This window comes from Pleurodeles waltl, chromosome 1_1 (assembly GCF_031143425.1).
Source record: "Pleurodeles waltl isolate 20211129_DDA chromosome 1_1, aPleWal1.hap1.20221129, whole genome shotgun sequence".
In the NCBI taxonomy this organism is placed as follows: Eukaryota; Metazoa; Chordata; class Amphibia; order Caudata; family Salamandridae; genus Pleurodeles; species Pleurodeles waltl.
In genome coordinates this window covers 407,742,821-407,759,984 of record NC_090436.1, presented here as the reverse complement: position 1 = coordinate 407,759,984, position 17,164 = coordinate 407,742,821, and the positions used below count along the sequence as shown (strand labels likewise).

The 17,164-nt window shown below is 44.5% G+C and overlaps 1 protein-coding gene across 1 annotated transcript in view; it reads left to right on the top strand.

Annotated features, from left to right (window-relative positions):
- Positions 1–17,164, top strand: part of ANKDD1B (ankyrin repeat and death domain containing 1B) — a 516,198-nt gene that overhangs the window by 46,826 nt on the left and 452,208 nt on the right. Inside the window, exon 2 of the mRNA XM_069223721.1 lies at positions 14,544–14,647. Coding sequence (XP_069079822.1) covers positions 14,544–14,647 — 104 coding nt within the window. The remainder of the gene's footprint in view (positions 1–14,543; positions 14,648–17,164) is intronic.

Sequence of the window (17,164 nt, the reverse complement as noted above, 5' to 3'; positions counted from 1 at the left end):
TAGGTGCCTGCATATGACAGGGGGATCCCTAATGTACTCACCAAAGAAGGTGTGCCATATCATCGTGGCCTGCTGTATGCTTCACAACCTGGCTTTGCGACGCCAGGTGCCTTTCATGCAGGAGGATGGTCCAGATGGTGGTGTTGTAGCAGCTGTGGAGCCTGTGGAGAGTGAAGAGGAGGAGGACGACGGGGACAACACAGACAACAGGGACACAGTGATACAACAGTATTTTCAGTAGCACACAGGTACGAATCAACCACGCCATTTAACATTTACTTAAAGTCTCCTGCCTCTCTACTGTCTGAGTTCCCCCCCAGTTCCTGTTAACTGAGTTGTGACTTTCCCTTCCGTTTTCGGAGCTGTGGGCCCCACTGCGTGACCTCTGCTTTGTTTGCCCATGGACTACAACTGTGTGACAGTGGTATGTTGTCATCACAATGTAACTGAACATTTTGGCACCGTTATGTCTAAAACATTTGTTAAAAATTCAAGCAGATTCCAGATTTTTTTAGTGCAAGAAGTAATTTAATTAAAGTGCTAAATTTAAGGAACATGATTGTAAAACGGGGATGGGTGATGGTGGAGTAATGTCCATGGCAGAGTCCAGTTCTCAGTCGCACAGGTGCATTGTCCATATGCCTGTGGAAGGATGGAGCAGGGGCAGTTCAAAGTTGGACAGGGTGACAATGTGGGACAGTGGGATGACATCAGGGGGTATCGTTTTCTGGCGGGGGTCTTGGCATCCTACTCTGTCTTCTTGTGAGATCTCAGGTTCCGCTTGTGGGGTGGTTCTTCTTCTGCAGGAGGTGGGGTTCTGGTGGCCTGTCGTTGTGTGGGGGCCTCCTGTCCACTAGCGCCGGCGGAGGTGGTAGGCTGTTCCTGGTCCAGGCTAGTGACAGGGGCCCTTTGTGGTGCCACATGGTCCTGCAATGTGGTGACTATCTGGTTGAGGGCCACTACGATGGTCCCCATTGCGGAACTAATGTTCCTCAGTTCCTCTCTGAACCCCATGTACTGTTCCTCCTGCAGTACCTGGATCTCCTGGAACCTGGCCAGTACCGTAGCCATCGTGTCCTGGGAGCGGTGGTATGCTCCCATGATGGAGGAGAGGGCCTCTTGGAGAGTCGGTTCCCTGGGCCTGTCCCCCCCTGTCGCACAGCAGCCCTCCCAGCTCCCCTGTGTTCCTGGGCCTCTGTCCCCTGGACGGTGTGCCCACTACCACTGCCCCCAGGTCCCTGTTGTTGTTGGGGTGGTGGGTCAACCTGGGTGACCTGTAGTGGTGGACACACCGCTGATTGACGTATCCTGGGGACAGAGGCATGGGCCCGCTGGGTGGGAGCTGTGCTGGTGTTCCCAGAGGGGGTTAGGTCTGGTGTAGCCTGCGGCTGTCTGTGGGGAACCGACTGTCCCGAGGTCCCCGATGGGCCGAGCTGGTCATCAGGGTCCAGGGAGACAGAGCTGCTGTCGTCACTGGGGGCCTCTTCTGGGGGTGGGATGGACATCTCTGGACCCTCCGTGGCGGTGTGGTGGCGTTCGGGTCCTGCAGGGGTATAAGAGTATGGTTATTGCTTCTGTGTGTGGCATTTCGTGTAATGGGTGGGTGGCCGTGTCCCCCAGTGCTGGCATTCCCTTGTGGGGGCTTTTGTGACGGTGGCTTGTGGGGGTGATGGGTGTGTGCAGTGGGCATGCTTTGGGGATGGGTGTCCATGCTTTGGGGACGCACGCAGGGCTAGGTTTTGGGATGGGTGGGATGTGATGGTGAGCCATTTGCAAGGAGTTGGTGTGATGGGGGTGGGGGTGAGGGTGGGGGTATGATTTGGCATGCAGGTGGGGTGGGGGGAATGGAGTAGTGAAGATTTGACTTACCAGAGTCCATTCCTCCGCCTACTCCTGCGAGGCTCTCAGGATGCAGGATGTGCAAGACTTCCTCCTCCCATGCTGTGAATTCTGGGGGAGTCGGTGGGGGTCCGCCGCCAGTCTTCTGCACCGCAATGTTGTGCCTTGATACCATGGAACGCACCTTCCCCCGTAGGTCGTTCCACCGCTTCCTGATGTCGTCCCGATTGCGTGGATGCTGTCCCACTGCGTTGACCCTGTCCACTATTCTGCTCCATAGCTCCATCTTCCTGGCAATGGTGGTGTGCTGCACCTGTGCCCCGAAGAGCTGGGGCTCTACACAAACTATTTCCTCCACCATGACCCTGAGTTCTGCGTCAGAGAACCTGGGGTGTCTTTGGGGTGCCATGGGGTGGTGTGGATGAGGTGAGGGGTGGTGTATGTGTTGTAGAGTGTGGTGAGTGTGGTGGTGTATGGTGTTTTGTGCGTGGAAATTGTGTGGGTGATGTTGTGATTTGCCTCTGTGTGATGGTCTACTCTATGCTGTGCTCTCTCTCTCTGTCCTTCACTCGAAATTGTGGTCGTAAGGGTTTGTGGGTGATGTGGGTGTGTGTTTTATATTTAATTGGGTGTGTGGGAGTGGTGTGTGTATGTGTCTCAGGTGTGTGCATTTTGAATTATCCAATGTGGTAGTGTTTTGTAAAGGTGTGTGTATTTTGACCGCGGCGGTGTGTACCGCCAATGGAATACCGCAGTTGAAAGACCGCTGCAGGGATTTGTGGGTCGGAATGGTATGGGCGTATTTCTGTTGGCGTGACGGTGGAGGTTTGGTCATCGCCAGTTTCCCGCTGACCTTTGGTGTGGCGGACTTTTGTGGATGTCGGGTTTTTGGCGGTTTGCCAGTTGCGGGTCAGAATGACCGTGGCGGTTTACCGCGGCCGCGGCGGTGTTATGGCGGCCTTCTGGCTGGCGGTAAGTGACTTTTACCGCCGAGGTCAGAATGACACCCTTAATCTCCCCATGCCTAAAGCCCAAAAGGAATGCGTTCTTGTGTATTGTGATTGATACCCATGTAAAGCACTCCAATACCTTCGGGTCAAGTCTGCCCTATGTAAAACTGCAAAAAAAGTGTTTTGCACACTCCTGTCATTGGGCCATACTAGGGCTACGTTTGGGTAATATTTGTGCTCCATTTGAGCTCTTTTTTCTCTGGTGGCAATCTTGGGTTATTTCTTTGTTATGAAGCTCCCTAGTCTCCTCGTTTACTGCAGTATCCTAAGTAGAAAGTGCTTTCAGTTTTCCATATCGATTCAATTAAGATGGCGATCAGATAAGCCATACTTTTGGCGTAGATTCCGAATTTGCATGTTTCAGTCTACTTGTCAGAACCTACAATAATTTCTATGACAAATTGAACCCCCCTCATTTTGTTCCTTTCTAAATTAAATGTTTTAAATTTTACCAGTTTGATTCAATCAAGATGGCTTCAGGCGTGCCACACTTTTGTCATAAGTAAGACTGTTAGCACTGTAGTCGCTCTTTTGAACACCATGGAGGGATGGAGGGCTGCAGAGGAACACAAGGGAATTCTATGCCAGGACCGGAAGCTTCGAGTTATGCTTCTCTTTCTCTGCTGTTTATTAATCTCAAAAACACAGCAGCCAATAAAAACAAGACTTTTTTTTATAAACTACAATACCCATAACTTTCAAATGTGACATCATAACATCAGTACTAATCACGGCACACCAGTATATATATATATATATATATATATATATATATATATATATATATAGCGATGAGGAACCATAAATCATCCTCTTTCTTTGCTGCTTCGTGGAAACATGAGTATTGTCTTCAGCTTTGTATTCAGTACTATAGTCTTATAATTATATTCTGTGCTTTCTCTGCGCACGCGACCGCTCCAGCGGACGCGATTCACCTTTCAGCAGAAATGACTCACTGAGTGACTTGTTGGAGCAGTTTACACGTTCTGCGTGATCGCCTCATTCACTCATGCGTTCGCCCATACAATAGGCCGCAATTGTTTGTTGCACCTGGCTTGCTGTGTACGCTAAGTGCTGTGGGTCAGTTTGCAACTTGAATTGGAGTGCAACCTCACGGCATGACTCAGCAGGCTCAGAGTCGGCTCTAGCTGTGTCAGTTACGCGGACGAGCAAATCATCCCTCATACGCCCGTGTGCCTGGGCTGTAATTCAGGTTTATTCCTGAGGGGGAAGAAAAACATTAAAAAGGAAGAAGCTTTGTACAGCTGTGTTAGAGGAAGTTGCCTGTGCCTCCCCAAGCAGCCTAAGAGTTTCTGGGGTCTTGTTCCCCTTCACTAATGCAAGCATTGCAGAAGGCTTATTTTTTCCTAGCTTAATTATATAGGCCTAGTATTTCAGTGCTTCAGTATTTCATTCCTCATTATTTCCATTGTCCCCTTTCCATGGCAGACATGCAGACCCTGACGATGCTGCGCTTTATCAGGAGCAAGAAGATATGCTCCTTACTGAGGATATTGTGCTTGCGTTATACGCATCAGTTGCCAAGTCAGTTAACAGGGCCCTAGCAGTAGCACTCCAGCCAACTGCCGCGCACTTAAAGAAGTATGCCCTGACAGTAAATCCCTATGGACAGCCCAGTCCCATTCCTTCGACTTCCCGAATGGATGTCTGAGCCCCCCTCCAACAGAATGGCTCCCTGCAGCTCAGTTGGCTTGACTATCCCAAAATATAGCCATGGATCATGAATACTCGGTGCAATCTTCCACCAGCGCCCAAGCTCTTCCTCTTTTCCCCTCCTGACGATGGATCCGACAACTCACGCTCCTTCTAAACTGACTCAAACGATGCTTCTCACCCCCAAAAACGAGGGTGCCATTCTTCTGATGGACTCCAGATGTCCACCCAGCAAATGAGACTCTAGACCCAAAATCCTCCCTCGCCTTTGATCCTGATGCAGTCGTCCACCCCAGGTCTTCAGACTGGACCCCCCTGCCCGCAGTCACAGAATACGGTCAACCATGTCTCTGGAAACCCTTAGACAAGGATGTTAGGAACCATCTCCGTTTTGAGTGTCACTGCTCTGATATTCTAAGGATAGTAGCCCTCATGCCTGATTTGGACCCCAACCTGGCGACTTTCATTAAAAGATCTTCCAAAGACCCTACTAAGGAAATAGATAGGTCCTGGATATCCTGCCAGGACAAAGGTTTAAACCTTGTAGGCCCCCTATGCAAGACTGTAGACCAAGCGGTAACCGCAAAAGACTCTGGCCCCATCATGGACCCAGAAACCCTGGCAGGATAGGCACAACGCATATTGTGTATGTTGGGCAATGCGAATTGCCGAATCTCCATGGAGAGTAGATGATCAATCTTATTGCGCTTTGACCCTAAGCTAGTAGACCTAGCCAATTGCAGAGCCAGGGCCCCTAGCCAATGGCCTCCTTTTCAGGGACAAGTTTGTTTAAGATTTGGGCAATTTTGTCTATACGTTCACGGCCCTAGACAAGGCCCAAACCCCATTGAATAAAGTATTCCATCAGCGCATTTTTGCCAGGGCCGGCAGAAATCGAGGGCATCTGTCCGGCCGCTCAACCACCTGCAGCCCTCATACAGGCTACAGCATCCCAGGCAGGGGATACATGTGTCAGGCCAGAGACACTCTCTACCCTGTCAGAGCACGAGCAGGACGTGCTCACTTCAACTGCGGTTTCTGCTCGCAGGGCAACTACAACTCTGGTGCCAACCCTCAAGGTAAGCTTGATATTACCATCGTCAGTAACATTGGGGGGCAGAACCAGACACTTCGTACACAATTGGTCTTTGTTAACCTCCGACCAGTTGGTACCAGAGACGATAACAGGTTTTAATCTAGAGTTTTTCAGGACACCTCATCAAACTTGCATACCGCAACCAATCCATTTTTCCCTACTAGATTGCTCCTTTATTCAACAAGAAATAGACCAACCTTTGAGGAAAGATGCGATTGCTCCTTACCAGACCAATACCTCAGGATTTTGCAGCAACATATTTGTGGTGAACAAGAAGGGATGGGGTTTCGTTTGGTTATCAACTTGAAAGATTTCAACTGTTGGAAGCTTTATCTGCACTTCAAAATGGAAAGGATCCACCTTCTCGGAGACATACTCGGGAAGGGAAACTGGTTGGTCCTCTTGGTCCTCAAAGACGCCTAGCTCTTGACCCTGATTTTCCCCCTCACAGGAAATACCTGCAGTTCAGATGGAACAATGAATGGTTCCAATTCAAGGTCCTTCCTTTTGGACTTTCCTCCGCGCCTTGGTGCTTCACCAAGGTTATGCACCCAGTGACAGAGAAACTCTGCTCCAGAGGAGTTCGAATGATTGTCTACCTAGACATTCTTCTCATGGCCCAAGATGTCTAATCCCTCACACAACTCCTAGGATGGCCCATTCAATTGCTTCAGGACTTAAACTTCCTGATCAACGCAAAGAAATCCGATTTGTTCCCTTCCTGTTGGAATGAATTTCTTGGATTCCAGATCGACTTTTCTACTTCCATCCTATCTCTTCCAGCCCAGAATTTACACTCCATTCAAAAGAAGATCCTCTCCGCTCTCCGTAAAGACAAGATATCCCTCAGGATATTAGCCAGGATAGTGGGATTTCTAGCGTCATCTATATAAGCCATACAGGGCTCTCCAACACCTAAAGATCCATCATCTTCAGAAGGCCTTAACAAACGCAGAGCTCATTGACCTATTTTCGGCTCTCGACCAGATGTCATCCTAGAATCGGACGCCAGCAAGTGGGTCTGGAGCAACAGATGCGGTACCATTCCCACAGGCAGCCGATAGGCTCTTGAAGAATCCCAGCTCCACGTGAAGTGTTTAGAGCTGTTAGCAGGCTCTGTCGCGATAAAGACCCTAGTTCAGCATTCCAGTTGTTACGTACTTCTACGAATGGACAACATCTCTGCAGTCCATTATGTCAACAAACTGGGGGGAATAAAGTCACAAATCCTAGTTGAGTCAAAATTCTGTGACAACAGGATATCTACCGGGTCAGCTCAATGTGGTAGCGGATTGGAATTCCAGATACCTCAGGGATCTCAGTGAGTGGAAACTTCATCTGTCAGTTTTCCAAGCCCTTCTGCTGAGATGGGGCCAATGTCACATCTCAGTCTCCTGTCTCTCACACCAGCTATACCGCTTCTTCTCTTGGAGACTGGATCCAATGGCCATAGCTACAGATGCATTTCTCCAACAATGGACAGGGGTTTTTCTTTATGCCTTTCCTCCGTTCATAATGATTCTGAGAGTAGCATCACAGTTCTTGCAACAGAAAGAAGAACTGATCTTGGTCACTCCGATATGGAGAGCTCAGACTTGGTTTCCAGTTCTACTAGAAATGTCTCGGGATCCTCCAGTTCAAATTCCCTCAATTCCCAATCTCTTATTAGATCCATCAGATCATCCCCACCCTCTCCTCATTCAAAACAAACTACCGCTCATAGCTTGGCGCATTTCAGGGAACGTTGGTTTGGGCCACAGCTTTCGGAGTAATCTATCTCCTTCATATCCACTTCCTGTTCAGATTCGACTCATAAGAGCTACTCCTTTACCTGGTGTAAATGGGTTGGCTGGTGCAACACACGAGACTTGGATCCCTTGGAGGCCCCCATTAGCTCTGTAATCAACTTCCTGGCGGAGATGGCCTCAGAAGGTTTAAGTTACTTTTCTGTCAATAACTATAGATCAGCTATTTCAGTGGGTCACATGTCCATAGATGGGAAACCAGTGGGGAAACACCATTCGGTAAGTAGGGAGATGAGAGGTATTTGGTTAGCCAATCCTCCTCAACCTACATATTCTTATTTTTGGGATGTTAATATCATCTTAAACTTCCTGCAATGGTGGCCCTGCAATTCAGATTTTTCCAGGAAACAATTGTCAGAAAAATTGACCATTCTGCTATGCCTAGTATCTTACAGGAGAGTTTTGGATGTTCACGCCCTAGATAGTTCAGGCAGGGACTATTCTCTTGACAGTATTACCTTCTCCATCTCTAAGAGAACTAAAACCTTTTCCATACAAGTAACTTATCCTAGTTATGCATTGTGCAATGTTTAAGAGATCATGAACATTGCACCAGGGGATTACAACAGTCTCCCTGTGGTCAACTTCTGATTGCCCTTCAAATCCCTTTCATCCAATGTCTTCTGCTACTTTAGCACGTTGGGTGAAATGGATTTTTTCTGAAGCGGGCCGTGACATTTCTAAATTTAAAGCTAATTCTGTAAGAGGTGCCATGGCCTCGAAAACATATGCTCTAGGGTCACAATTGCAGGACATAATGAGAGCAGCAGATTGGTCAGCAGACTCTACATTTAAAATGTTTTTACTATAAACCGATTTTGGATGTAGCTTCCATTGTATTACAACAGCTTTATACAAGCATAATCTGAAGCCTCTGGCCCTGACATAGAATATAACATTTTCTAGCATACACGTCAAGAATTTTCAATTCTAACAAGGACATAGAGGCGAGGATTATCCCACCCAATTATTTGGTCATTCCCATCCATTGATTCCATTATGTTGAATTCCCTCCTTGACATGATATATTGTTAACAGTTTTAACTTCATGAATATGATTATGAGTTGTATACGATACCTATGTATATGATGAATGCTAGCACCGTTATCCTTGTATTTCGTGTATCATAACAGAGTGTTGTTGTATTATTTCTTTTCTAATCATAAGATTACGATAATGTTGTTTTTTCTCTTACACAGTCTCTGACCAAAAGACTGGATAACTGAAAAGAGAGTGGAGTTCACTTCAGTAATTTGGGCCTGCTCACTATTGCGTTTCTATAGGACAGCTCGAGTTCTCACTTGGAATCGACATGGAGAAGTTTTAGTTGGGACGTTTCCTGGTTGTTAGGACTTATTCATTTAAGAGCAAAGATAGAGGATGATTTATGGTTCCTCATCGTTATAAATATGATGGTGTGCCATGGCTGGTACTGATGTTATGATGTCACATTTGAAAGTAATAGGTATTGTAGTTTGAAAAAAAAAAGTCTCGTTTTTATTGGCTGCTGTGTTTTGGAGATTAATAAACAGCGAAGAAAGGGAAGCATGATCCTCGCCTCTGTGTCCATAATAGAATTAAACATTCTTGACGCAATGCTAGAAAAGTTCCTGTTGGAAGTACATGTTTTACTGAGAATCTCAGACTTCATTCTCATATGGCTGAGAAGGACAGTGTGGTTTTTATAGAAAATATGCCTTCATTTTAGCTTCTGTGGCACCTTTGAAAACCTCTGTGGGAAAATCTTGAGAAAACTGTTGTCTCTTAAATATGATTCATGAAATCCCAGCAGAAGGCTTTTTCACAGGGTAAAATCACCCTAGCAACAAATGATTTACATTGTAACTGAAATCTCTTATCACCCTTTATACGTCCTCCTTTTTGTGACCCTCAAAACCTGCCATTCTCGACAATGTATTTAAATGGGGTGCTTTCATGTATATTGCTCCCAAGATGGCTGCCAGCACTTTCCGGTTGAAGTGCTGCCAGCCAAACAGATCTTATCATGATATATGTGCTTAGGCTGTGCCCAGATATATAAATTTGGATTTCCTTTAATATCAAGAAAGCTACTGAACGAATGTACACCAAATAACAAAAAGTACACTTTTTGGACCAAGAGCTACCTTTCTGCCAAATTTGGTATAATTCGATCCAGCGGTCCAGGCTGTAGTTGTGTTCAAAATCCCTATGGGAATTAAAATGGGAAACACACTTTTTTTTTTCTCGCTTTGCCCCGTTTCTCAGCCCCCGCTTGATGGATCCCCCCGAAACTTTCCATGTACAACAAGATCTCCTTGGGCACACTTTTTTTTGGAAAAATTTCATATAGATTCATTAGGCAGCACCAAAGATATATCCAAGTCCCAGTAGGATATTCTCTCTCTCTTTCTCTCTCTCTCGCTCACACACACACACACACACACACACACACACACACTCTCTCTCTCTTTCTCTCTCTCTCTCTATCTCTCTATCTCTCTCTTACTCTCTCTCAGTTGTGGCTCTGCCTGCAGTATGGTGCCTGCATGTTATGCTGGCATCATAAGAATATGCAAAATGGTTGCCTGAGAAGCTTTTTGAATGGTGCACAGTTGCGGTAGAAAGAGGTGGTTGCAGCCCAGTATCCTCCATTCCAAGTTGATCATGGGCTTTTTGCCTGGATAGGCTGTTACAGTTGTGAGGAGTGGGATGGTAGGTGAATGACGGAGGGAAGGGGCAGTCAAGACATTGCAGTGTTGATATTGTGAATGCCCCTCATGTCACATCAGACTTTGACAAGTTTACATTTCTGAACTTAAATGAGAGAAAAACTAACATAGCTGCACTGATATGCCCTTTAAATGTGCAATTTGTTTCTATTTCACACTTTGAAATAGGTGCCTTTTCATGTGTGGCAGGTTAAAGTTGATGTTAAAATGTATTTTAGACTCAATAGCCACTATAGTAACAAATTTAGACCGCCTGTGTTTAATGAAAGAATAATGACTCTGAAAATATATGCAAGTGGGAAAATGCAGTTCTCTATTATACATAAGGTAATGCAATAACAAAGCTTTTCCGATTTAAATGAAATGTTTTATTTATACTGATGAAATACAATTAAGGATGAATTTATAAAGTTTGCGTATTATGTGTGTTTTATTAACAAGTATTAAATCGACTGCATTTTCTATTTTCTTGTGTTAGCATAACTGAAGCCTACTGAGCTTGCATTTCGTAGTCATGTTTAAGTGTTGAATTATTTTTTCATGACATTATTATTTTAGATTTTGTTTCCATGAGAAGCAAAGTCCCATTTGTACAAAGTCTGTTGTTTATCTGTAAAGAAACTGTACCCATTTGACCTTGGAGAGTCCTTTAATGCAGGAACATAGACTGAGATCGTACACATATGTTTCAATCCATTTGGAGTCACACTGAAAGGAGATGTTCCCATGACAGACTTGGGAACATTTCAAACTGTTGCAACCTGAAGTCTGATGAGTGATCCTAATTGGATGATGCCCCTTCAAAGTAACGTCGTCCAACACATTGGACAAATCAGTGTGTTTCATGTGGAATAATAAATATACTGTTGGTTGATTGAATTTTGCTCAGAGAGCAGTCCTGCCTTGGTCTGAGACAGACATTATCCTGATGCTTGCACATGCCTTGCTGACCAGATGCTTTGCTGATGAAGATTCCCTGAATGCTGTATCACTTGGAGAGGTTCCTTCCTCTCAGCCTTTTGCCAGTGCCCCTTGAAATGCCCTTTTTGCTTAGAAACACCACTATGCTGATGCTAATTTAGTTTTTCTGTTTAGTTAGTGTCCTGGAGCCCGAGTTATATATTTTTCCTAATTATTTTTGTCCTTTTTGTATTTTGCCAGCATGTGTTTCTCCCCACACATGTATTTCCCTAATTTGGTTAGCTGTAGGTTTGACCTATGCCCAGCTAAGGATTATTGACTTAATTGTATTTGAATTGACTAAATGATTGTGAAATCTGGGCATCACGTGATTTCTTTGACTCAGATATTTCTATTGATTTTCTGTATCATTGTTCTTGAATGATTAATTTTACAGATGTTAGTATGTCTGAATTTATTGTGTTGCCTTAGGCAACCCTTGGTGATTATGTATCTCTATTACTTTGTTTTGCGCATTGTCTACTTGACTTTGTGTTTGTAATAAAGCTTTAATCTATATTCCTTATTGGAGTCTTCCTTTCGTGGCCACATTGGTCATGGTGTCTAAATTATTGGGGTGGTGTTGAAGTAATTGTTGATGGTTTACCACATATCTTTCTGGGTCCAAAAGTCAGTCGACCTTGTTGTGCATTTGATTCCCGCTAAAGATGAAAAGTCCGTCCACAGAAGTATAGCTAAGCACTTGTTCAGTAAGTGAAGCTTGATCGTGGGCTAGTGGGGGATGTGCGGAATCAAATGATTGTCACAGAAACTACTCTGAGGAGGAGGTGGGATGATTGAAAAGATTAGATGGCCTTGGGCATTAAAGGAGATGAGTCTGTTCTATGATTTAAGGAGTCCAGAGTTGGCCATGTGATGCAAATTTCTCACTGTGGTTTGGAGCAGTTTTATATAGCTCTGATGCCCTATAACTGTCTCACATTCCTGAGGAAAGTGAGATGGGTACATGGGCACTGGTTTGCATCATGGGTGAAAGGGGCCAACAGTGATGCTCTTTATGCACTCCATACACTGCACGTGAGAGGCACACTGCTCAAGACTGCCCATGTGTAGGAGGAACTTGGCCCTACATTTTGATGGGCTTCATTCTGAGTAGTGGACTGGATGCTGTCTGTCAATTCTAAAATGGCTGTATGGTGACTATAAGTCTACATGAGTGGAAGGAGCCGGTTGTGTCATTGTTTCTTAGGCCCTTAAGAGCGTTCTATTCAATGTCATCAATGTGATCTGGGAGGTTGTGTTAGCCACTATCTTTTACCCACTACCAATGCTATGTGTTTAAGCACCCTTAGCTACAGGCGAGTTACCTTATTTCCCCCACTTTCCAGTTTCCAAAAAGGCTACGCTGTGTTTGGGTCATTGTACTCGGTTGAGGTCTGTTCATGTTGGATGGGGAGGTGAGTTTCAGAAATGTCAGACGGTTACATGTAAACATTTGAATACAGAGAGAAACAAACTAAACCAAATCGGTGCAGAAGCATGGATGTTGTTGTAAGCTATAAGTCCTCCAATACTTGCATTTGGTTTGAAAACCTTTAAACGAAAATAAGGGGGATTTGCTATACAGTTTGGTCTTAATAGATTAATAAATATAGTAAATCAGATACAAAGTAGATGAGTATATGAGGGATTTGCTGTGTTATTATGGCCCAATTGTTTAGTTGCTATTTTGAGCTTTTGATATGATGTGAGACTTTGGTTTTCCAAACTCTGTATTTACACTGGCATCTGTCTACAGCCTTTTAGTGAAGGACTGACCTGACCTGATGTGAGGTCCCTTGCCTACTACTGTGAGGTGTATTTGGCTAGATAGCTCTAAGGAGTTGGTGAATGGACATGGGATGCAGCAGATTGTGTGCACGTTTGGATGGAACTGCTATGTGGTAGGTTGCAAATAGTAGGGGTAGCATGAATGATGTGATCACTTGTGTGCTTGTTGAATATCACGTGCATCTTATATTTTTCAGTCTATTTTTTTTCAAATAGGACTTATTGACTCTAAACACACGTGACATCCAGGACCATACTTCTAATCAATAGCATCTTAAAACACAAGTATTTGGCTTCTGTATAATGACCCACTTTTAGAGATTGCAATTTACTAATCCGATTTACTGTAAGTGAAGTGGAATAGACAATATGAAGAATCCTGATGTTGATAAATAGTTCTGAGCCATAAGAACCAGATGTATTTGGGGGACTGAAATCTCCTACTGCAACCTTTTGCCAGGAACAGTGTGCTTTGGAGGGAGTGGGAAACCACATGAAGTGGTGGGGAGATTGCTCTGGGACTGGTCAGAGAGGCAAAAGTGTAATAATTACATCAAGCAAGATTCTTTATTATTATTTATTGGGTTGTATCTAGCAGATTTCAAAGACAAATGAAATAAAAGAAGGCTGTACGTTAGCATAATTATACAACGTATTATAATAATTATAATAACTTTATCTCCTGGGGGGAAAAAGGAAAAATTGTGATACACAAGAAGGAATAAATATGGGAAAGAGAGGTGAATTCCCCACTCAACCAAAATACAATTTAATAAAGGATGGCCTGATACCACCATATCTCCTAATAGTTGGTGCTCTTCTTTAGAAAAAATTTTTTAACACTACCTCAAAGCTCAGCATGGATCTCAATTGTTGGTCTATGGTGGTAATAGCTTCTACCATGGCTCTCCCAAGCTACCCGGGGGTTCAGGGTCATGTAGGCAAGAGTGGAAACAGAAAGTAAACAGGGTACCATGTTACTCCCAAGTTATTGGTGGGAACAGAAAGTAAACAGGGTACCATGCTAGTCCCAAATTAATGATGTCAAACCGGTTGGGTTTTCTAAGCCCCAAATTGAAGCAGGAACCTTTTTGGGAAAATGGAAAACCTGCACTAGTTTCTCATTTTCCCCCCATTGAGGTATGGTCAGATAGGCAAAGGCATTTAGTGTCAGACAAAACCTGCAGGTGATACAATAACACCCCTCACCTTTAGGAGGAGCAGAACTGCTGCTCCTATCCCGCCTCACCAGAACTATAAAGCACAGGTAACTGAGGGGCCTACACTGTGAATGGAATGAGAGACTGAGGACATAGTTCTGCTATATAGATGAACATATGACTTCACCCAGTGAAAATATTAAAAGTGAACCGTTTAACTCATCACTGGTTGTGGTCGCTCAGTCGTAAATCTCCAGTACAGAATAGGTTTGTACAAATATAGAGAGAGTTTGAGGCAATAAGTGCTAATGGGATATCATTTCCACTTCTTTTCAGCATTTCAGAAAGAAATATTGGAACAACACTACCGTTATTCTTGTAGTAGTATGGAACCATGCCAGTTAGGGATCATTGGATATTTCTTAAATGTTAAATTAAAAGAGCTTTCTTCAGGCCTTTTGCCTTAACTGTAGTGTATACCTTGATTTTGTTTCAGTGCTTCGAAATGAGATACTTTTACACAATGCAGCTAAAAACAATAATTTGGAGGTCATGGAACAACTGCTGAAGGAGAATGTAAATTTGAATGCTCAGAACAATGTGAGTATTTTATTTTATTTATTAAACTGTAGTTCTGTTTAGATGTTTCAGTTCCTTCTCATAGGTATGTTTCCTAGAACTAAACATATTTTTAATGTAACCATGGATGTTGCTGTAAGTAAAGTACATCAAAACTGATATGAAAGACTGACTGAGTGCAGTCTCACAGAAAGTTCACAACTGGCTTCACATTTTTGCAATTTACTATCTACCACATTTCAGGCATGTGACATAGAAGCATATGAAGAGGGGGCTCTAGACATGATATCCTGATGTGCTGTATCATTCTTCATTCCTCTTGAAGAGTCATACTGCTGTCTCATTGCAGCATAGAAGATAATGGAATTTCGATTTTGGCGGATGGGATATCCACCACCGTTGTAATGGAGTAAATAGTCAGCTGAGCTCTAAATCAGGCCCTTAGTCTCTATTGTTGCAAGTCTGATGTAACAGATCTATTTCTCTCTCTGGTTATCTCTCTTATAAATGTCTGGATACTGTTGTAACCATTATACTGCTGACTGCTAAATATGCTATTCCACCTCTTAGGAAAAAATTCAGTTCAATCTTTGAGGCGTTTCACAAGGCGCAGCAGTTGTCAGGAAATATTTGACGACTGCAGCAACCATCTTGAAAAGAGTGCTTCCCCTCTCTGGAAGCAACACATTTGGTACGATAAAGAAATAGAGGTGTTGTGATGTGTTATTTTTCGTAAACATTTTTAAAAATATAACTAAATGGAAAATATAAAACAAATGATTTTATTAAAACATAGGTTTTGTCAATAATGACATTATACTTACATCTTTATTTTCATGCAGATTATGCTGCTTTTCGTGGCGTCTCCTTCAGCCAGTGCTTGTTGTAGGAGGCTGGCCTGGTGTGTGGTGGGAACCTATGGTACTTACACCTTATACCAGATCCAGGTATCCCTTATTAGTGTAGTGTAGTGTAGTTTAGTGTAGTCAGTGTCTAGAAGCTAGGCTCTCTAGGGGTAGCTGTGGATGAGCAGCCAAGGCTTATCTAGGAGATATGCAAAGCTCATGCAATACAACTGTAGTCACACAGTACTCACACACATGAGAGAAAACACTCAGTGTTACAAAAATGAAGGTACTTTATTTTGGTGGCACAAATTCCAAAAATGCAATAGAGACTATACTCCCATAGAAGATAAGTAATAGACAAATTATATACACTAGTATGCAGAAATAGGCATAAAAAGCAGTGCAATATGTGAAAATCACAATAGGAACAAATGGGCCTAGGGGGAGCACAAACCATATACTAAGAAAGTGGAATGCGAAAGTCAGTTCCCCACCTAGGCAAGTGTAGAGGGGAGCTGGGTGTACTAGTAAAGCCCAAAGGTAAGTACCACAACCCACCCCACTGACCAGGAAAACAGGGGTAATTCACAGTACGTTTCCCAGAACACACACAGAGAAGTAAAGAAGAATATTGCAAAACCCAGAAAAGACTGCAAGACACCAACAGTGGACTCCTGGACAAGAAGACCTGTGGAAAGAGGGGACCAAGTCCAAGAAGCACAGAATAGTCCAGGAAGGGCAGGAGCCCCTACCAATCCAGATGAAGGTGCAAAAGGTGAACCACCAGTGAAGAAGAAGGAGTCAGCTCTGCACCCAAGAAGACGAAGTTGGGTTCCTGGAGGGTGCAAGTGATGTCCCACGCCTGATGGAGGATTGCAGTCAGGTTTGCGCCGTAGGAGTCCGCAAACAAGCCTTAGCACACGCAAAGCTCGCGGTTAGCGGTGAATGGCGCTGCCGGGGACCAGGAAGGACCATGTGGACTCTACCCAGGAGGGTGAGTCAGAGGGGGCCCTCAGCAGCACAGAGAGCCCACAGAAGACCAAGCAGCGCTCACATGAGTCCTACAGGACGGGGACAGGAAAGTCACAGAAGAGGTCCACCCAGCACTACGAAAAAGGCTTGCTCGCAGCTGGAGAACTACTTAGGGCGCTGTGCGTCGCAGGAAGGAATACTGGGGGCGGGAGCTTCAAGATTCATGAAGATCTTGGAGGAAGGATGCTAGCAAGCTTTGGCAGCTGCAAATGACGTGTTGCCCTTGGGTACTGTCCTGCTTGAGCAGGCAAGGGCTTACCTTCACCCAAGTTGGACAGTTCGAAGAGAGGATCGTCGGTACCACTTCAGTCTACCACCTGTGATGCAGGATCCACGCAGCTCAGCAAGAGAGGGGATCCACACAGCCAGTCGTCATCGCAGTTGGTGCCTGTAGAAGCAGGGAAGTGACTCCTTCACTCCAAGGGAGATTCCTTCTTTCTTCTGATGCAAGCTGAAGACGGACTGTCCTCAGAGGATGCACAACCGGGGAAATGTTGCAGTTGCTGGAAGGAGCCAGAGATACAATGTTGCAGAAGGTGTCTTGCTTCTTTGTTGCAGCTTGTAGGGTCCTGAAGAGTCGAAGTAGTGGGTGCAGAGGATTCCTGCTGGAGTCTTGCAAACCAAATCTGAGGAACCACCCAAAGGAGCGACCCAAAAT